The sequence below is a fragment of the Nipponia nippon genome, unplaced genomic scaffold (assembly GCF_047370975.1).
Source record: "Nipponia nippon isolate SJK-2023a ecotype South Korea unplaced genomic scaffold, ASM4737097v1 scaffold_4, whole genome shotgun sequence".
Lineage (NCBI taxonomy): Eukaryota > Metazoa > Chordata > Aves > Pelecaniformes > Threskiornithidae > Nipponia > Nipponia nippon.
Genome location: NW_028262358.1, coordinates 14,593,056 through 14,612,316, shown reverse-complemented (window position 1 = coordinate 14,612,316; position 19,261 = coordinate 14,593,056). Strand labels below are relative to the sequence as shown.

The window sequence follows — 19,261 nt, the reverse complement described above, 5'->3', positions numbered from 1 at the left end:
TCTTTGAGATGTCTCCCCCTCTCTCAAACTGCATGTAAACTTTGCCTTTAGGTTCAAAAGTTGGTGGTGCGAGCAGGAGGGCAGACAGCATTTCTGGAAAGCCTGTCTGCAGCGTGCAGGAAGGGGTTGGGAATTATTCCTTGGAAAACATTCCTTTGCCTCAGCTGCAGCTTGGGGAAGCTGTGGGCAGTGGTTTGACGAGGAGGAAATTTTGATTGAAACTCCACAGAGACACTTCTCCACCTGCGAGGAAGCAGTACATAGGGCACTTCCCAGGGAGAGAAGAAACTCAGGCTGAAGGCTCTGCTTCATAAAACTCAAAACAGAAACTTTTCCCCATCTGTGCCCAGGCTGTCGCCTCTCTGGGGGCAAGATGGCCCCTGTGTTGGAGAGGATGGTCCCTCTGTGTTGTGTGAATGATTATCTGCCTAAGAAGGGGGATGAACCTTTTCCTCCCAAAAGGTGTCACCACCCCTCACATTACTGGAGCAAGTCTCCTCTGCTTCCTCAGTCTTTTCTGCTGGAGTGGCTTTGTGGCATCAATTATTCATTGGGCCAGTGACAAACTGGCGTGTGAGAAGAAACTGAAACCCTGGGTTTCTGAGGCAGAACGAGGCCAGCTGAATGAGCATGCTGTGGCATCAAAGCAGAGATGAGAGGGAACACAGCTGTGTCGTCCTGTACCTCGTATGATGTCCGCTTGCAGAAATAACCATGAGATCAGCAAGACTGTACCGAGAGCTGACTTACTGCCTGCCGGTGTGAGTTTAAGCCACACTGGATGCCTTAACTCCGATGAGGTGACCCAAGCAGAGCTAAGACTTCGCTTGCTTGTTTGCCTGCAAGGTCAAAGCTCCCTGAATCCCAAAGGCACTGTTTTCCCCTCGCACGGTGCTTCCCTTGTGCGGTAGTGTCAGGCACAGGTCCCTGCGTGTGCTGCGTGGGGCTGGCGAGCATCCCCCACGGCTGGGAGCCGGGGCGCTGCTCGATGGAGGCCTGAGCTGGCAGGGTCGGCACAGGGTTGGAAGGGACCTGGCAGGTACGCTGGAGGTGCAGTGACTGATCTAGGCCAGAGTCGGCTGTTTCTGTTAGCAGCAGTCACTGACAGTGCAAAAGAGAGCCTTCGCCTCTAAAGACACTAGGCGAGCTCTGTCCTTGAGTTTTAAACTGATCCAGTCTGGATCCAAGGCCAATTAAGGAAAAGATAAATGGAGACTGTCTCCTGCAGCCGCTAGCAGCTCTGGCTCACGTCCCAATACCCATGTCCCGGTCCCCTCTCTGCTGCTTCCAGTGGAGCTCATGCCCTTCTCTAGCTGTAAAAATTACCCCAATGCCCTGTCGTTGATGAATTAGTCGCACGGCTTGTTGCCAAACGCAGGGATTTTTCCAGTGATAGCTCTCACACTGGATATTGCTAGCATGCAGGCAGCCTTTCCAGTCAGTGCACAAGCCCTCTCCTCATTATAAGGCACGCTGCAGATATTCAGGTGCAAAGCATCGCCCTCTCTTAGCCTAACAACTCCACGCGGCCTTAAAATCTCACTGGAGCTAGCTCCCTCATGCTATATTAGGTCCTGTCTTTCCAAACTTAGGATTGCTGACGGGATGGGGGAGACAGATAGACTTGTGGTTACGAGAGGAGCCTGGAAGTTCAGCCATCTGCCCGGGAAGCCACCCCTGCCGCGAGGCCCCTCCAGCCGGGCCATTAGCGTGGATGAGGCAACACCAACGCTGCGGAGGCAGATGGAGGAAATGACACACGGTGTTTTGTGCTGGGAGCCGCATTTGTAGCTTAAAATGCTCTGTGGTTTTTATTTTCCCTTCGCAGCAGAGGGAAATAAGCGCTAGAATAACCCACGAGGAGGCAGAGCCTGGGAAGTCTCCAACTTTACGGAAAACACCCTTCTCCACCCGTACCCTGTGGAGGGCCGTGGGCAGCGCAACCCCAGCGCCACGTCCTCACCTGCCTCCTGTCCCCTCCCCAGGGACAGGCGACACAGCGGTGTTTCCACAAGCAAGACGGCCTTAGGGCACAGGCACAGAGATTTCAGGGGTTACTGAAACCCTCTCCTCCTCGCAGTGCTGGCCTTTCTGAAAAGGGAGCCGCGCCAAGAGGAGGGCTGCTTCTGGTCAGGCACCTTGCCTGACTATGAAGCCTGTCCCAGGGCACCCCCGGTCCCCTCAGAGGGAAGCCTTGCTCCTCGGACACCCTGACGCTGCACAGCTTGCCCAGCGGCCTACAGGCTGACGCGGCCCACCCCTGCGCCACACTCCCGCCGAGGCGGGGGGCGCAGGGCAGCCCGGCCGGAGGGCTCCGCGCCGGGGGAGGGCGGGAAGGGGCGGGACGGGGCGGTGTGTTTGTGGCCGAGGCCGCGGCCGCGGCCCGCCCCCGCTCCGGCGGCCTTAAAATGGCGGCGGCCGGAGGGCTGGCAAGAAAGGGCGGCGTCATGGCAGCGGCGAGGGGGTGCTTGGTGCTGCTGGCCGCGGCCCTGCTGTTCGCCGGCGCCGCGCTGGGCGGCGAGAATCGCCCGCGGCTGGTGGGGGCTCCGGTGGAAATCACCGACACCGGTAACGATGAGGGCCTGCAGCGGGCCCTGCAATTCGCCATGGCGGAGTACAACAAGGCCAGCAACGACATGTACTCCAGCCGGGTGGTGCGGATCATCAGCGCCAAGAAGCAGGTGGGTGCCGGGGCGGGCTTGTAAGCGGCGGCGGCCGGGTGGGCCCCGGGCCGGGGGCGTTAGGGTCGGCCCTGGCAGCCTCCGGGGGGCGGCTGCGAATGAGGCCTGTGGGGTCTCCTTGGAGAAGGAGCAGGCCTCAAGCTCGAGGGGTTGTTCAGGCTGTTTTTTTCCCACAGAAGGTGAATAAAAGCCTTTTTTTTTTTTTTATAGCTTGGGTCTTGTCAATCTGAATGCTCTTGAGTGCTGTGTGTTACTGAAGAGGCTAGTAACTTCCTTAGGCTGCTGATGAATTAACGCATGTCTCTGTTTACTGACTAAGGAAGCTGTGCTGTGAGACTTGTTTACTGGGATTTTGTTTCCTGTTTTTGAAAGGGTGCCAAGTGTCTCTTCTGTGGAGGTTGCCACACACAGTCCTCTCTGTACTTTTGGAGTCTGGCTTCCATCATGTAACCAGAAAACTGTCTGCCTTTCTGCTCGGCCTCTCTTGTCAGAGAGCCATTCTATACTGCAAATAAAGCTGCTTTTGCTTGTTTGTCTTGTTGCAGATTGTGGCTGGAATCAAGTACATAATGAAAGTCGAGATTGGCCGGACAACTTGCCCAAAGCCAGCGACTGATCTCCAGAGCTGTGCTTTCCATGACGTGCCACAGATGGCTAAGGTAGGCTCCAGAGCACAGTGTGCTGGCCCCTGGGTTTCCAGCCCCTTCCCTCTGGCTGGCTTAGTGCAGAGAAAACCCCCTGGGTTTTCAACCCCTTCCCCTGTCTGCCCCAGCCAAGATCAGAGATCTCATGCTTTTATGCTTAACAAGATACTGCCCTTGCAGAACTTGTCTTGCTAGATGGTGGTGACAGAGAAGGCAGGGCCTTCTAGCCTGCTCTGTAAGTGGGGATCTCGATCCTCTTAAAAAGTGTGTGTGCGCCTCAATCCTCTTAAAAAGTGCTTGTGGTCCAGATCACAAAGATACATGGAGGAAACTCTGCCAAGCCTACAGGTCTCCTGGCTCTCAGTCCAGTGTCCTGAGTCCCCATACCATTCGTGGCTCCTCTTGTCCCATGGTGATGTAAACACGCTTGACTTGATACACTGTCCTGGGGGACCTTACTGTGAATGGTGCTTTAGGCTAAGCAATGATCCCAAGAGGCAGATGACCTCTGTTCTCTCTGCCCACCAAGCTGTTACATGGGAGTTTTGTCTAATAGCAGTGCTCTTTAAGGAGTACTTTAGCTTTTCAGATGAGAGCACCAAATATGTCTGCCTTGATCTGGCCTGAGTCTAGTTCTTCCCTAGTACTTTATTACTTCTGTTAATTGCAGCGATAGGCTTAACTTCTTTCTGTACGTGCCCTTTGTGCCTGCATGTTTGAGAAGTAAACTGCACACAAGTAATCCCTTAAGCACCTAGCTAGAAGCTTATGTGTACCATTATGACAGCTGCAATGATTTGACACATGCACATACAGATTAGCTGTGCAGGTGTGCTTACCTGTGCCTGAGAGCTTGTATTGGCATATTACCCATGCCAAAAGCTTTCCTCTGTGTGAATGGGTGAAGGAGGTAACCTGATCTTCATAAGTGCTGACTGCTCAGCTTCTCTGTTAGTGTTCATTGGAGAGATGATCCATCCTGAGCAGGTACTAACATGAGTGGTGTTCCAGAATACTGGGCAGGAGAGTGCAAACCTCGAGAGCCACGGAAGTGGCATATGTTCTGGACAATGTGGGGTAGTAAATCAGTGTAGAACAATGGTCAGTGACACTGTTTTATGCTCTTAAGCTGATAACTGCTTTTTTCTTTTTCTCCTTAGCATGCCATTTGCAACTTTGTAGTGTACGTTATTCCTTGGCAAAACGAAACTAAACTACTGGAGTCTAGATGCCAATAAACCTACCTGGCTTCCAGCAGAGACCAGCAACCAGTTGCTTAGATTTAAAAAAAAAAAAAGGCAATAACACAAATAAAGATGGGCTTTATCAATGCCTGTTAACTCAGCTACTTATGTATGCTTGTGCTATGCAAGTTAAACTATGTAACTTTCCTTAAAGCACAGTATGATCTCACCTTTGTTTTTCTTTGTAATCACATTTTAGAGCAGCTGTTTTGGTCTTCCTACAGCTTTCCCAATAAAGTAACTCCAACACTAGAGTTCTGATTTTAAAAAAAACTTGATATCCCTGTTAAGTGACTACTGTAAACATAAAAAACTTAATTAATAATTGCTGTGATCTGTGGTTTTCTTTGGGCTTCTGCTGTCTTGGAGGGAGGGTTTGCTTCTATTTGGGACCTTGTCTATCATGCCCAAAGAATGGGGTGAGAAGGAATGTGGGGTCCTGATCCCAGGGAAGAGAAACCATTATCCTTGTCCTGGCCTCTGGTTTTGAGTAAGAGATGGAAGTCTGTGGCTGTTTTCACTGAAGAAACACTACTTTTGAAAACACTGCAGTATGCAGCACTTGATGTTGGGGAAGATTAGCCAAAGCTTGTGCTATGGCTGTGGTCATTTCAGGTCCTGGCTGCTATACTGTTCTGTTCTAAGGCTGCGTGTGTTTATGCAGCTGTGCTGTGTAAGAATTAACTGCGCCAATGTCTTCCTGCACGGCCTTTGAGGTGCTTTAGGAACCCTTGCTTCCTGTGGCGTCTGGCCCTTGCAGGTTGTATCCCCAGCTTTTTCTGAGCAGAAAGCCCCAGGGCTTTCCTTGCAGTCCAAGCAGTAGTGTGCATCACTTCGGTTATGACCTAAATGATGACTGGTGGAGCTGGAGAAGCAGCTGCTTTGGCATGTGTGCCTAACCGGTGACACCTTCCCTTTACAAGCAGAGATGGGTGCGGAAATGCCTGGAGCGGGTCAGTGTCCCTCCCTGTCCTGGGGGGAGACTGAACTATGCTCTGGCTGTGTATTAACTGGGGGGAATTTGTATGATGTCTGATCTGGGCAAATCTTTTTAAATCAGCAGGCAGAGAGGATCAGCACCCGAGAACTCTTAAGAGAACTGGGAGAGGTGTTTCCTCGTGAACTGCGATTAATTTGTATTGCAGGGAAATTGGGGATGCTGTGCCTGCGTGGGACCCTGATACCCATAACCTATTTAGCCTGAGGACAGCCTAGTGCAAAAACAACAGGAGAGGTAGTAATTGGTGTTAAGTGGATAACTAAGAAAGAAAGAAATGTTGTTATCAGCTGGTGTAGTTTTATAGCAAATGGGTGTTGTCCACAAAACCTGGCTTTGTTCTCTGAGTGTGAATGTTGCCCAGAAGCAACCCTCTAAATCCAAGTGCATGTACGAGACTGGTGGGGTCTTTCACTCAGTCAAGCGCATTGCTGCTAGTTGCAGTAAGTATGGCACCATGTTTGGGGTTGGTGTGACCACCACAGGGAAAGAGCTGTCTTTCCAGATCTAGGAAAAAACGGCTCCAGATCTAGGAAAAAAAAAAATGTAGCCTTTCCAATGTCTTGTGATGTGATGTCCCAGAACCCAAGCAAAAGAGACAAGGAAGCTTCCTTGAGCAGAAGGCAAGGGAGACTGGAGCTTGGGATCGTGCATAGGAGGGGTCTTTTGGTTTTTACTCCTAGGGGAAGACTGGAAGGAAGGAGCAGGATCCCCTTGAAAAAAATTTCACCTTCAGGTAATAGGGGAAGGTGCCAGGTCAAGAGAAGGAGTCTTGGGAGTGGGTGAAGGTGCTGAGGTGAACAACGGGAATGCTTCTTGTTTTGCATAGTCCTATTAGTGCATTTCTTACTTTATCTTGTGTCTTTGCTTTTCTGTGTTTTGAAGTAAACGTATTCCTTTCGGTGTAAATCTCACCCAGGGATAAAATGAGTCCAGTGGTTTGTCATGCCCTCTGTTAATCCTCAAGCCCAGGAGTCCTGTGCCCGGGTCTGGTGGTCCTGTTGTGAAAAGAAGGTGGGAGGGGTCCAGAGAAGAGCTGCAGAAGTGATCTGATGGCTGGAGAGAGCAGCCTGAGGTGAGAAGTTTAAGGATGCTGTTATTCTTTGCCTGAAAAATGATGTCTCGACGAGAGCTAACACAACCACATCTTTGGGCATGGAGGATGGGGGGCTCAGATCTAATGAAGGACAGCAAAACAAGCGAGTAACCAGAAAACAAGCTCCTGGAAGGAAATACAGCTCCCTAGGAGTGCGTCTTCTGAGGGCTGCTCTTTCTCCCAAGGGAAATACCACTTCCCATCACTGCTGGGGTTTGATGAGCTTGCAGTGAGCACAAGGCCAGATCTTGATTCATGTTGTCAGGGGGATGAGCTGGTTGCCCGACACCAAGGATCTCCATCCAGGATGTGCTCAGATCCGATAGGAATTATTCCCCCTGCTTCCCCACCATCATTGCCCTATTCCCTCTGAGGGCCGTGCACAAAGATGGCCCATTTCTCTTGCCAGCCAGATCAGTGACTGTGCAGGTGTCTGTCTGCCGTGTCGTTGGGTCAGTAACCCTGCTGACCGAGGAAATCCTGATGCTGAGCCACTCGGGTTCCCTCACTTGTCATTTTTCTAACTGATCCCTTCATTTGTACATGCTTATTCCCTATTTTCCAGTCTATCTATACAAGTACTAGGCAGTGGTGAAGGGGGTCCATCATGCTTTTGATGGGTTTGCCTGTGTTTCCCTTTTATCATCTTGGCTTGAGGCCTGGCTGGGTAATTGCACTGGTCTCCTTAGTAAGGAGACTAGGCAAGAAATGAGGATATGGATGGACGTAACCAGGCATTTCCACCACTTTAGCTGTATTTATTAGCCAGCAGCTCTGAACAGCATACAGGAAAAAGAGTGGCCATGCCAGAGAAAAGGAGAGTTTCAGTGTTATGAGCTCCTGAATTCAAAGCTATTGCATTTTCATGAAATGCCAATGACTAAGGGCACGAATGAACGGCACAGATTACCCCATCCTCACAAGCTGCTGAGTGTCAGCCTTGGTGATTGTCCCTACGTGCTCTCCACTCGGAGCAAATGCCAAAAAAGCCTGACCTAATTTAAGCACCTTCCAGTGTGGGCTGTGTTACTTTGCATTTGCAACAGGCTAAGAGCATTAGTGGAAGTTCCCCTGCCAAGAGCATTTTGCCTGGCTGGCTGGCAGTAGCTCGGTCAGCTGAACACTGAGCCCTCGTGTTTAGCTGCATTCACTGCCGGACTTTTTTCAAATGTCAGTGACAGACACGAACAAGTGACCAGGGAAGTGCTTATTTCATGTTGTCTCTTGTTATGCTTTGCTTGCATCTGACGGATCAATTCTGGGGTCACGCTGCCTTAAACTTAGCGGGGTCAGAACTTTGCTGCTGCTACGCGCCATGAACCCAAAGCTTCTATCAGGCTCTGGGACTCAGGGAGAGATTTAGGACCAACCAGCTGAGCAGTGTAGCTCTTCTTAGCAGTGCCTGCACCTGCAGACCCGTATTCACGTGGACTTGTAGCTCCCAGCTCTGCAAAGCACAGCTGAGACACAGAGCTGTGAAAGTCATGATGTTTTTGGAGCCTGTGGGCATTACCGGTGTGCCACAACTACGGCATGCTCAGTTGAAGACAACGGGGCTGTATCCTCATTAGCGTGAACAAGCAGAAGCGTTGATCCCACCTGACCAGGCTGGCAGCATTCAGCCTAGCTGGCTTTTTTGAAGGGCATCTTCTATGTGTGAGAGCCTGCGATAAAACACAGCTTTACCACAAGAATGGAAAAGCCCAGATGGTGTTGAGAAATGCACTACAGGTTGCCTTTGGCTTTTTTACCTTACCTGGGACCCTCGCCCACACACCTCCTCTGCCCATGGCCCAAGAACTCATTTAAGCTTAAGCCTGGGTCCCCTGTCCCTGTCTGAGCTGCATTAGATATATCCTTATCTCCAGCCCTGGCTGCTGCATGGACCTTGGACCTGCCTTGTGCCTTTGTCTCCAGCCCCTTCTCCTGCTCCAGGCTGGGCTCCCTGGAGGGACCCTGGTCCCGGTTCATCTCCTTGCTGCGTCTGGGGCTGTGATGGACCCTGTCCCACCTCCAATGCTACCGGCCATGCTGAGACCCCATGGGACTGTGCCCTGCTGGGGAGGGCATGGCCAGCGCTGGGGTCCCCTCAGCTCCTGGCTCATCCCCTCCTTGTGCTGCTCCCTGGGACATGGCCCTGCAGGGTCTTTCTGAGATCCTCGAAGCTATATCAGCACTCCTGCCAGGCATGGAGACTCCCCTCTGCACACAGCCTGAATTGCAGTTTCCTGCAATTATGAAAGCAAATAACCATGTCAGGATCCGGGTCACCCTTCAGCCCTGCAGCCCTAGGGCTGGGCTGCCCAGTGCTGCTGCCAATGTGCATGTGCTTGGAATGTACAATATTGCATAGCCTAAGGCATGGAGACCTCTTAGTGAGTGTTTGAAGGTGCTAGGTTGTTTGTATTCATCGTTAACATGCAATGCCTTAGAATCACTGTAGTGTGGATCCTTCAGATCAAATTTACTGTTCAAACCCACATCCCATTTTGAATCTTGGTGCTTTATCTCTTGATGATGACACCGGCGAGGTAAGACTGCAGATCCCTTTCCTCGCGGGGCGCAATGGTGATCTGGAGATCATTTCTGCAGGGTTGACAGGAAAATGTCCTAAGTTGGGTCACTGATGATGATGCTGGGTCCCTCCATGACTCTTGTCGCCCAGCTTTGGTGGTGGCCCGCTGGTGAGAAGGTGGGAGGGCAGGTGCCTGGTTCTCCTTTCCAGGCAGCGTGGTGCCAGGCTTGGCAAGCAGGAATGAAGAGGACTCTTCGTGCCCACCTGGCTTGAGTGAGAAGAGCAGCCAGCCGGCAGGCTCCACGGTGCAAATCCCTCATGAGCACCTCCCTGCTCCCTCATGAGCGTCTCTCCTCCTCCTCTGACATGGGGCATGGCTCAGTGTGGTGGTGGACACTGGGGCAGGACCTGGGGCTCGAGGTGACACGTGCTAAAGCCTCTCTCCTCTGTCGTCACTCACTTGGGTGGCGTTGCTCAACCTCTGTGAGCTGGTAGGTTCCTACTGTAGGATTTTGCAACAGGGAAGAAAAGGAGAAGCTCAGCCACTCATCTCCATGATAAGTTGGTGCATGAGTGTTGGGGTGTGTGCTGGGTGCTGTTTCTGACCTTGCCGGAGATGGGTGTGGGTATGCGTGTGCGTAGGACTGATGATGGGGAAACCTTTTTCTGCTTCCAGCTGAAGAAAACCCACCAGTGACTCACGATGCCCTCATTGTACCATGCCTTGCTGACAGGCACTGTCCCCTCTTCCCTGCCAGCTGAGAAACGTCATACCTTGTGTCATGCCATCTCCACCCCTTTCCCTTTAAGCACCCGGGGGTGATCTGGCTGTAGCTGGGGTGAGGCCATCATCAGCAAGCGAAGGCATCTCCTCCTCGTACTTACCTCCTGGCCCATGTCTGCAGGCTGGTAGCGCTGGAGGTGGCCCTTGCCACTCACCTTGCAAACAGGCGTCCTGGCTGTTCACAGCAACAGTCTGTAGGGGACACTGTGTAGCAACATCACTTCAATCCTCTCCCCTTAACCTGGGGAAAAAAACAAAAGAAGCTTAAAATAAAATCTAGGTGTGTAAACGTTATATCAATTAAAAAAATAATCATGTGAGCAGATAGGAACCAATATAAGTGCCAAAAAGTGAAAGTTTCTCCCTAAGGGACTCTTCTGAAGTAAGCGTGTGCATGTACTCAGCTGCAAGATGATTCCATAGACAAGCCAAACCCAGCAGGATCCTCTCTGTCCTCCCGTGGAGTACAGGTACCACAAAGGGCACTACCCCCAGCTGCAGAAGAAACTGGGACTCAGGCCTGGCCAGGGAATTGATTTTATATCTTGAATATAAAAGTTAGCAAGAAAAGAGTGGTTTCAGGTGAAGTAGTGATGTTTACACTAAGCATACCTATCGCCCTTGTCCTAGGTTAAGTCCCCCCATCTGTACAGGTGAGCAGTGGTTTCCTTCCCTCCTTATGGGGCCAAGGAGGGAAGCCCTGACATCCCTGGAGAAAAGTTATCATCTCCAAGTGCCAGAAGTAGCTAAGAACGGCTTAAAACCTGTGGCATTAACATCAGTGAAGCCTGAATCCTCCTCATTCCCAGTAACGTTGCCCACCCTTGACTGTGGGGTGGGCAGCAAGGTTACTGCTGCCACCCTCAAAGGCCTCCCGTGCAGAGACATCCTGCCCTCACTAGTGATGAGGGAAGCATGGACCACTTCTGTCTGAACATCTTCAAGCCTCTGTTGTCTCCTGATTGAATTGCTGCAGTGGCGAGTTCTGCCAGGCTGCGAATTGCTACGTGACAGAGAGGAAAATGGAATGCCTCCCTCTGTCACATGGCAGCCGCGATGGCTGCAGGGCTGGTGGCTATCTCTCTTCACCCGCTGTTTGCTCCATCACTGTTGTAGTCCTGGGTTGACCAAGGTGCAAGATGAGCAGTGCCAGGATCCGTCCTAAGCAGCTGCCCAGGGAAGTTCCTATGTCTGGGAACCAAAGGTCAAAAGCACAGGGATTTTCCCCCACACAGGAGCATCAGGAGACTTCTGTGGTTAGTGAGCCTGGCGTTAGCTTATTGATGGCCAACCAAGCTGGATGAAGGCAACCATGATGATGAGGAAGAAGCCAGAGAAAAGTTTGGCTGGGCTTTTTGGGTGACTTCGGTTTGCAAATGCAGCCGTGCTAGTTCTGAGCACATCTTCTCTGGAGGAGAGGGGGCACGAGAGCCATTCGAAAAGATGCTCTTCACATACCACATTGCACCTTGTCTGAGTGAAGCTGATGTACCAAGCTCCAGTGGTGCAGAGGTGTCATTTGGTGAGCTTGGGGGTCACAGGGCTGGTCCCAGAAGGGATGACTGGGAACTCTTCAGGAACAGGCTCCCCTCAAGAAGAGCAGTAACCTATAAAATGAAATTAGCTTTGGACCTCTGAGCATGGCTTGGCTGGGCAGGCTGGCTAATTACGCTGACTTTCCCTTTTCAAAAGTCATGGGACTTGTTAAGATGACTACAGATTTTTAATTATCTATTTTTCCTCCCTGAATAGTAGGTCTTTTCACTGCTTTCTGTGTTAGCCAGATAACATAGTTGGAAATGTTTTTCCTATTCAATCCGACACTTTGTCAGTCTCCTGCACACCCCAGGTGGCTCAGTGAAAATTATTTCTTCTGCGAAATGTTGAGAGAATAATGAAATGTAATGTTTCCACAGCTCTGACATGCTTTTTGCCCAGCTGGCTTGCTCGGAGGCTTTCGAACAAAACTGGCTCTGGGATCTCAGTTTGATAGGAAGTTGGAGAACTGGCAAGAGACTTTTTTGCTCTGTGCTGTTTTAAACTACACTCTTCCAAATACAGTAAATGCTTCTTGCAGATGCTTGTGCTGGGAAAGCAAGAAGCAGCTGAGTTTAGGTATTAGAGGAAAAGGAGCACAGGCATGCTTTCAGCAATCCAGCACAAGTCAAGAGCTCTCAGAAAAATCTCGTTTTGACCCCTTGATTACCAGCTCTAATGGGAGCAAAGAAAGCCCAAAGCCTGCACTCACTGGGGGAAGCCGCTGCTATAGAGAAACCCAGTCTGCAGCACAGGAGGGTAGAGCTCGATATTTAATGCCCCAAGCAAATGTCATTAGGGTCCACTGTGCCTGGAGCTGCATGGGGGGAGCCAGCCATGGTTCGTGCACGCTGTGGGACAGGCTGATGCGCAGGCAGGACTCACAGGACAAAGGTCTGTGCTTGGGTCCGGTGGGGTAGGATTCGCCAGCGAAGAGCTGCGGCTGCCCGAAACCAATGTTTTCCACCTCATCACAAAGATTGTCAGCGCAGTACTAATGGCAGAGCTTCTCGGCTGATAGTGGGGGGGAAGGTGGAAGGGAAATGCCCACAGGTTTTCAGATCCTCCACTGAGTTTGCGGTGCTGGCAAGTAGAAATACCCCAGCATCCTCTGGCTACCAACAGAACCAATTCGATCGGGAAGTAGTGAGTAGTGAGTGAGAAATTAAACACTGGCCCCAGACTGACATGTTTTGGTCTCGTTTCAGATGCCTACCAGACTTTATACTGAGTGCACTGAAATTAGTCTGTTTGTCCTCAGAAGGGGAAAAGCGCTTAGTGCTTCACCACGTCTGGGACTAGGAGGGGAGAAAGGAAGATGACAATGTTGCCTCCCCATATGTTGGCTATCTGGAGAGCTTCCAGTCAGGACCGATCCTCGCTGCGCTGTGCAGGGACAGGACGGGGAGCACCAGGCTGGTGCAAAGCCGTGGCTCAGGGATGTGGTCCCCAGCATCCTTGCCCATCCTGGGGACGATGCTCATGGCAGAGCCTGGCGTGGAAGACAATTTTTAATCTAAAGCAATACTGTGCGCCGAAGTGACTTGCTTGAAAACGAGCCTGCCTCTGGGCCTGTGCTATAAACTGCATGCCAGCCTTAACGTTTTTTTTTCTTATTTTTTAAAGAGGATTGAAGAAATCTTTAACACTTAATTGTCCTTCAAGAACTTTAAAGGAGAAGCTCTGCCCGGGTGCTGCTGAGAGGAGACCTGTGAAAGGGCTGCAGCGCCTGGTGAGCATCTTCTCCCCTCCCGGTGCCAGCGGGGCCATGCTAACCCGGCTGAGCTGGAGAGCAGGGACCAGTCCGGGGATGACTGCTGTCAGTGAACCCGGTGAGCCGTCACGAGGCTGGTGTTTGCTCCTTCACCCTGACACTGCCCAAAGCACACGCAAACAACGCAAGAGCTGTGGCGGGATGCCTTGCTGTCTATGGGGGCTTCCAGTGCCTGGGACTGGCAATGCAGACAGCGAAGGGTCTCACACTGACATGGGCTCCCAAATCCCCCTGAAGTCACAGAAAGTTTCTCAGCCTTTCATTGAATCTTGTGTTTGGCATCCACGGCTGGGCCAGGCGATGCCCCATACGAGGGGCTGTACGTCACCCAGTGTGATGCCTCTAAGCACTTTGGTTGTTGAAGCACCTTTGAAACTTTCACGTGGTGCCAAAGTACCTGCTGCGAGGGGAGCAGGGCACTGCAGAAACCCTGCTTCAGCCAACAGAGAGGTAGGGACTGGACCTTGGTCTGAAATACTGACACAGGCAAGCAAGGTTTGTATTTTTATTTTTACTTTTTAAAATTTCATTTGTATTTTATAGGGAATGTTGAGGGAATATCTACCCTTGGGGAAGGTGCTATGTAATGGGGTCGGAAACCGGCCCATAAGCTGCAGACGTGACTGGAACGTCCCTCTGCTGACATTTGGGCTGCTCTTTCCTGAGCTTGATCATCACCAGCTGCATTTTCCTGGGATATCTGTGTTGTCTTGTGGAAGATGCTGTCTCACAAGCCCTCCTGAAAGACAGATGATGTCTGACTGTCCCACTTGTGTCTCCCAGGGCTGGAAGAGAGAAAAAGGCACCGCTGCTGCACAAAGGCTGGAAGAAACCCCACTCGCTCCTTTTTGTGGTCCAGCCTGGGCTCTGCTCTGCACCAGGGCTGCAGGGCCCTCTGTGCTTCCTCCTGTGGGTGGGATGCTGTCTGTGAGCAGGCTCCTGTGCAGGCGCAGCATGGCAAGATCTTGCTTGCAGTGTTGTCTACCCTGAAGAGGTCAGCTTCAGGGAGATGGAGTGCGCAGGCTCCCTTTGCTCATGCCCTTTAGGAAACAACCCCAGTCTTTGTTTTTGGAGAGTGGGACCAGGACGGAGGGCTGCTCTTGGCTGCAAACCCCTGGGTTGGGCTGTATGTGACTTTCCCCATTGGTGATTGTTTGGATGTGCTTGACATTGGGTTGCTGAGGTTGCTGAATGCTGGGTGCATGGAGCCTGCGATGGGACTTGTTCGGTTGCTCTTGCCTCTGTATGGAACGGGCAGTGAGTGGAAGTTGCTGCCGTGGTGCTTTCCCACTCTTGTGTCTCTGCTGATCTTCAGAAAGGTGACATGGCATGGTTAGCAGGGAGGAGCAGGACAAGTGAAAGTAATGGATGAATTTCCAGCAGGGAAAAGTGGTCCCAGATACCTGGGGCTAAGTAAAGCGTTCCTTTCCACAGTGCTGAGCCAATGCTCTCACCTCTGGCAGCCTGGTATGTGTAACCTAAAAGCATTCCACAGGGGGTCACCATCTCACAGGGGATGTAGGACTGGGCTGGGGATGCAAGGCAGGCTGGTTTCTTATCCTTAGCAAAAGCAAGGCAGATCCAGGTGTCTGCCACAACCCTGTCCCTTACCCCAGCAGGTAAGTGGCCACCTCCTTCCAGGTGCCTCCTGGAGAAAGGTCTGATACAGCCTGCCTGGAGCTGCATTTTGCTTTGATCACCCAGGCAGAAGGGCACTAGAGGGACTGATACTGCCTCAGTCAGGTCCTCAAAATCCTGGTTGTCCCAAACAGATGCTCTCCTGCAGGATCAGCACCCATTTTTGCAGCTCTTTGCCTGGATATTTCCATTGCCAACAGATACCTCTCAGCATCCTGTGTCCAGGTGGTCTGTAAACTGCAGGAAATTATTCTCATTTCACCCCATCTTCTTGTCCTACTTCTGAAGATACTAAAGCTGTTTGTGTAAGTGCGAAGAGCAAACCCAAATCTATCTGCCCCTAGGTGGGGAAGAGAGTTTATCATGTTCCTTGAGATCAAGATAAGATACTTCTTGAGTCGTCAGTGCTTCTGAGTTTCCTCCCCATCTTTTGAGGAATGCTGCTATGAACATGCTTGTCCTCCACAGCTGATGCCATGTATGCCCCAAAACATGTTCTGCGCATGTAATCTGGGGCCTAGCATGCAGCAGGTCTCAAAAATGCATGTTGTGTTGCGAGCACGTGCTTCTTCGTCCGCTCAGTCTGGAGCAAGGAGGAAACATCTCCCCACTTACCTTCTAGGCAGGTGCAATCACCCATGCTTGCTGATTCAGAGGCATGGCTTATCTGAGGGACATCAAATGCCAATGCAGCCAGCAACTCCTCCGTTGGCATGCCTTAAGACTGCAGAAGCAGCCCAGGAGCAAACACAGGGCTTCTCTGTTCTGCTAAAAATCCTCCAGCAGCTCCAGTGGCACCCGCGGCTGTGACAGTGGCCGGAGCCCACATGGGGCAAAGGGCTGTGTGCCATGAGCCGTCGTTGTCCTGCTTATGCTGTGGCTGGATCAGACAGAGAAGTGGGAAGCGGAGCAGAGAAATGCCTTGTCCTGCACCACCCTGTTGCTCAGTGGCAGAGGGGCTTGTGCACTCATCTTTTGGTGCTGGGTTGTTGAGTGATTGTACATGTATTTGTTTGGGTTTTTGTTTTTTTTTTTCTTTGTGATTTCCATTCATTTGCAATAGAAAATGCATTTTGCTAGATAGCCCAGGTGTGATGAAAATAGTTGCAGAGCTTCAGTTGTGCCTCTGCAAGCACAGATCCTGAGGCTGCATAAGCAAGTGTGAGATATTGGGATACTGAAACATGTGCATCCTTGACCACAGATCCTTCACTACCCTCGTACCTGGCAGGTGCTCAGAGAAGCAATCAAACACAAAGACTGACAAATTGCATTTGTTTCCATTTTACAAATTTTATTGAGATACCAACATAAAAGTTTGTGGGGAAGCGCTATGAACTTTCCTGAGTTCTGCTAAAAATGTTACACTGGAGATATCTCATTGTGATTAGCTCCTCAGGAAAAGCAGGCTGTGCATAAGAAAATATTCCCTTCTCTTGGTGAAATAATTGGCTGTTTTTCAATATGTTGCCATAAGAAAAGAGGCAGAAACTGGGTATTTCTCCAGCATGATCAATAAACTGCAGGGCTTATAATATATTAATGACAGATTAAATTAATTTAGTGATTCTTCAGATCTCTAGCCTAATTTAAGTGCAGTCTATTATGCTTTTGTAGGACTTTGCATCGCTTTCCCAAGAATAGCCACTGACACATGCCACTGCATTGCTTGTGAATACTGGAGCTGCTGAATACCAGCTTCTTGTACTGGCAGACCCTGCAACGGCGGGGGAGTAAACCATTGACTCTGCAGACACTGAAACCAGCTTTTTTTTGATACCGATGACATTTAATCCTGGCAAATAAGCACCAAGTGGGAAACTGTCTTTATGCTGCCCCAAATATGTTTCAGGGCCACCTGCAAAGCCAGCAAAAGTCATATGCACACTTCTGAAATTAGCGGTTAATGTCCTCCCTCCCTAGGAAATTATTGCCTGGAAATCAGATGAGATCTGGAGGATTCAATTTATGTAAATACCTGGGATTGTCCCATGGATTATTAAAACAGAACAAGAAGAAGAGCCTTACTCTAGTTGACTCCTGGACCCCTCAGGCTATTAACTTGCATAAATCTTGTTTGCTTCAGAATTGAAATTAGCTCCCTTAACTGCATCAGCATAAAGCAAGTGTCTTGTTTTCTACAAGCCTTTTTTTAAAGGTAGGCTGAGATTAAATGGCTTGCAACTCAAGCAGATATAAAAGACTGTGCTGTGGTAATGCAAATGATATGATATATGGAATAATTGGGATCATTGTGCAGAAGAAATGAAAATCAGGATCATTTTTTGTTTGCTTGCTGCTTGCTTTCTTGCTCCTGGGATATTGTGCCATCAATTAAGAGCTTATTTCTTCCCTGCGAGGGTGACAGACCCCTGTTTGAGGCTCGGCTCGGAAAATTGTAAATTGTCTTGTATCAAATGGACAAGGTTGCGAAGGTACAAAAATTAATTGGGAGCACTCAGCTCAGAGTCCTGGGGATGGTCCTGGCTGTGCCCAGGTCAGGCATGGCTAAATTCCTCGTTTTCTGCTAACAGCCAGCTGGAGTTTAATGAGACAGTATCTGAGTGAACACAAGATGTTGAGTAAGAGACAAGGGGCTCTTGGTAGCACGACACAGCACTGGCCGTGCTGCTATGAGGGCAGTGTCTGGGGGAGCCAGGACATCCCATCTGAGCCCTCCCGTGCTCATAGGGGAAAAGTATTTGCATTTTTGGAGTCCCCAGAGAGCTCTGCCGCAAGGTCCTGCTCTCCTCAACACCTGCTTGTGGAGGTGGAAGGCTACATCCCTTACTTCTCTGGAAGCAAAATAGCTACTAAACAGTTACTGAAAGTTTATATTGAGGGTTGTCTTGTCATCAGCTGCATCTCAACCCTAAGTTGGAAAGAAAGTTTCAATAAGAGCAGACAGACCGATGATTATTTTATCTACTCTTTGATTTAAGGAGAAAACTGTACAGTGAGATTGAAGGAAACCTGTTGGTTTCTGTGCTTAGTAACTGAGTTTGTTTTGTACCCGACATGGGCGACTTCTCTTGCTTAAGACCCACGTGGCTTGACACTTGGTCAAAGCTAACGCTGCACACTGAGGCCATTGCCAGAGCAGAGGGAAAGCATCTTTTCACACCCATCTGGAGACCAAGACTGGAGCAGCAAATGGAGTTTTTTGTCCTCTTTTGGATTTGATTACCCGCTGCCACTTTTTGGAGGATTTGGAGATTTGAGACAACACTTAATTCACTAATTTGAGTTCATCTCAGAGTAACTTGACTTGACTTATCTATTTTGCTCTTAATGAGTTTAATGTTATCACAGGTCAGTTTTGCTGATATGTTCTATTTTTGTTATTATAAAGTACCATAAAAAGTGGGTAAGACCTCCAGACTGCACCAAAAAGAAATCATTCCAAGAATGAAAGATGTCTAAGGATGGTTTTTGGTTACTTGGTTCTCCTAAGCTCTTGACTTTGCCTTGCACAGCAGAGCCCAACACAGGTACCAGTGGTTTCCAAGGCAGAAGCCCTCTGTGTATTAAAATAACTTCAGTCTGAGTCACATGGAGAAACTGTGTGTTCAGAGTGAGTTATCCTGAGATCTTGGCATGGAAGAGTCTGAGGGTAGTGGTGGGTTTACTTTTATATATTTTCTTAGCATTGTCTGCTTACGTGCTCTTCCATACTTGCTCCAGTAGTGACCACTCCTTGACCACTGTGGGTTGTGTTTGCAGACTGGGACCTCAAGTATCACCCTTGCATGCAGTTGGCCCCGCATCTAGAGTCACAGCTAAAAGAAGTCAAAATTAGTTTGGGCCAAGGCATGCCCTGAGATCTTGCACTGTCAGGGCAGTAGAAAGCTCATGGCCTTTTACATGCAATGGTACAAATCACGTTTACTGGGCTGTGCTGTAGCGGTGTGAAATCTCTTGAAACTCCCAGCCTTGCCGGCCTGAACAAAGTGTTTTGGCAGGAGCTGGGGGGCTGCCAAGGAAAGATGAATGGCTGATCCTAGAGGGAAACTTGTTCCACATTAATCTGGCTGCTGCAGAGTAACTGGGATGGTGGGGTAGTGGATGAATCAGGAGAAAATGGATTGCATGCATGGTGATGCTCATGGAGCAGGATGGATCCTGGCCCGCCCCTTTTGCACAAGGGAAGATTTTTGTCTTCTGCACATTTCTACGGTGCTATGATATGGCCCCAGGTCATGCATATTGGCAAGGTGGTTGGGCTGCAGCACTTGCCCTGTGAGGTTCAGCCTGGAGAAGGGATGATACATCCACTCCCAAGAGCAGATCCCCAGTACTTCAAAGAGGTCATCTAGAAGATGGGGCTGGGCTCTTCACAGCAGTGCATGTAG

At 50.1% G+C, this 19,261-nt stretch overlaps 1 protein-coding gene across 1 annotated transcript; it reads left to right on the top strand.

Moving 5' to 3' along the window:
• Positions 1–2,393: 2,393 nt before the first annotated feature.
• Positions 2,394–4,894, top strand: CST3 (cystatin C). The gene is made up of 3 exons (XM_009461558.2): positions 2,394–2,681; positions 3,227–3,340; positions 4,486–4,894. The coding sequence occupies exons 1-3, from the start codon at positions 2,409–2,411 to the stop codon at positions 4,561–4,563; spliced, it is 465 nt and encodes a 154-aa protein (XP_009459833.2). The 5' UTR covers positions 2,394–2,408; the 3' UTR covers positions 4,564–4,894.
• Positions 4,895–19,261: the final 14,367 nt, after the last annotated feature.

Excerpts from the sequence above, each read along its gene's own strand:
- CST3 (XM_009461558.2), top strand. The coding sequence starts at position 2,409 with ATGGCGGCGGCCGGAGGGCTGGCAAGAAAGGGCGGCGTCATGGCAGCG. Across the intron at positions 2,682-3,226 it reads TCATCAGCGCCAAGAAGCAG|ATTGTGGCTGGAATCAAGTA; the intron begins GTGGGTGCCGGG and ends GTCTTGTTGCAG. Across the intron at positions 3,341-4,485 it reads ACGTGCCACAGATGGCTAAG|CATGCCATTTGCAACTTTGT; the intron begins GTAGGCTCCAGA and ends TTTTCTCCTTAG.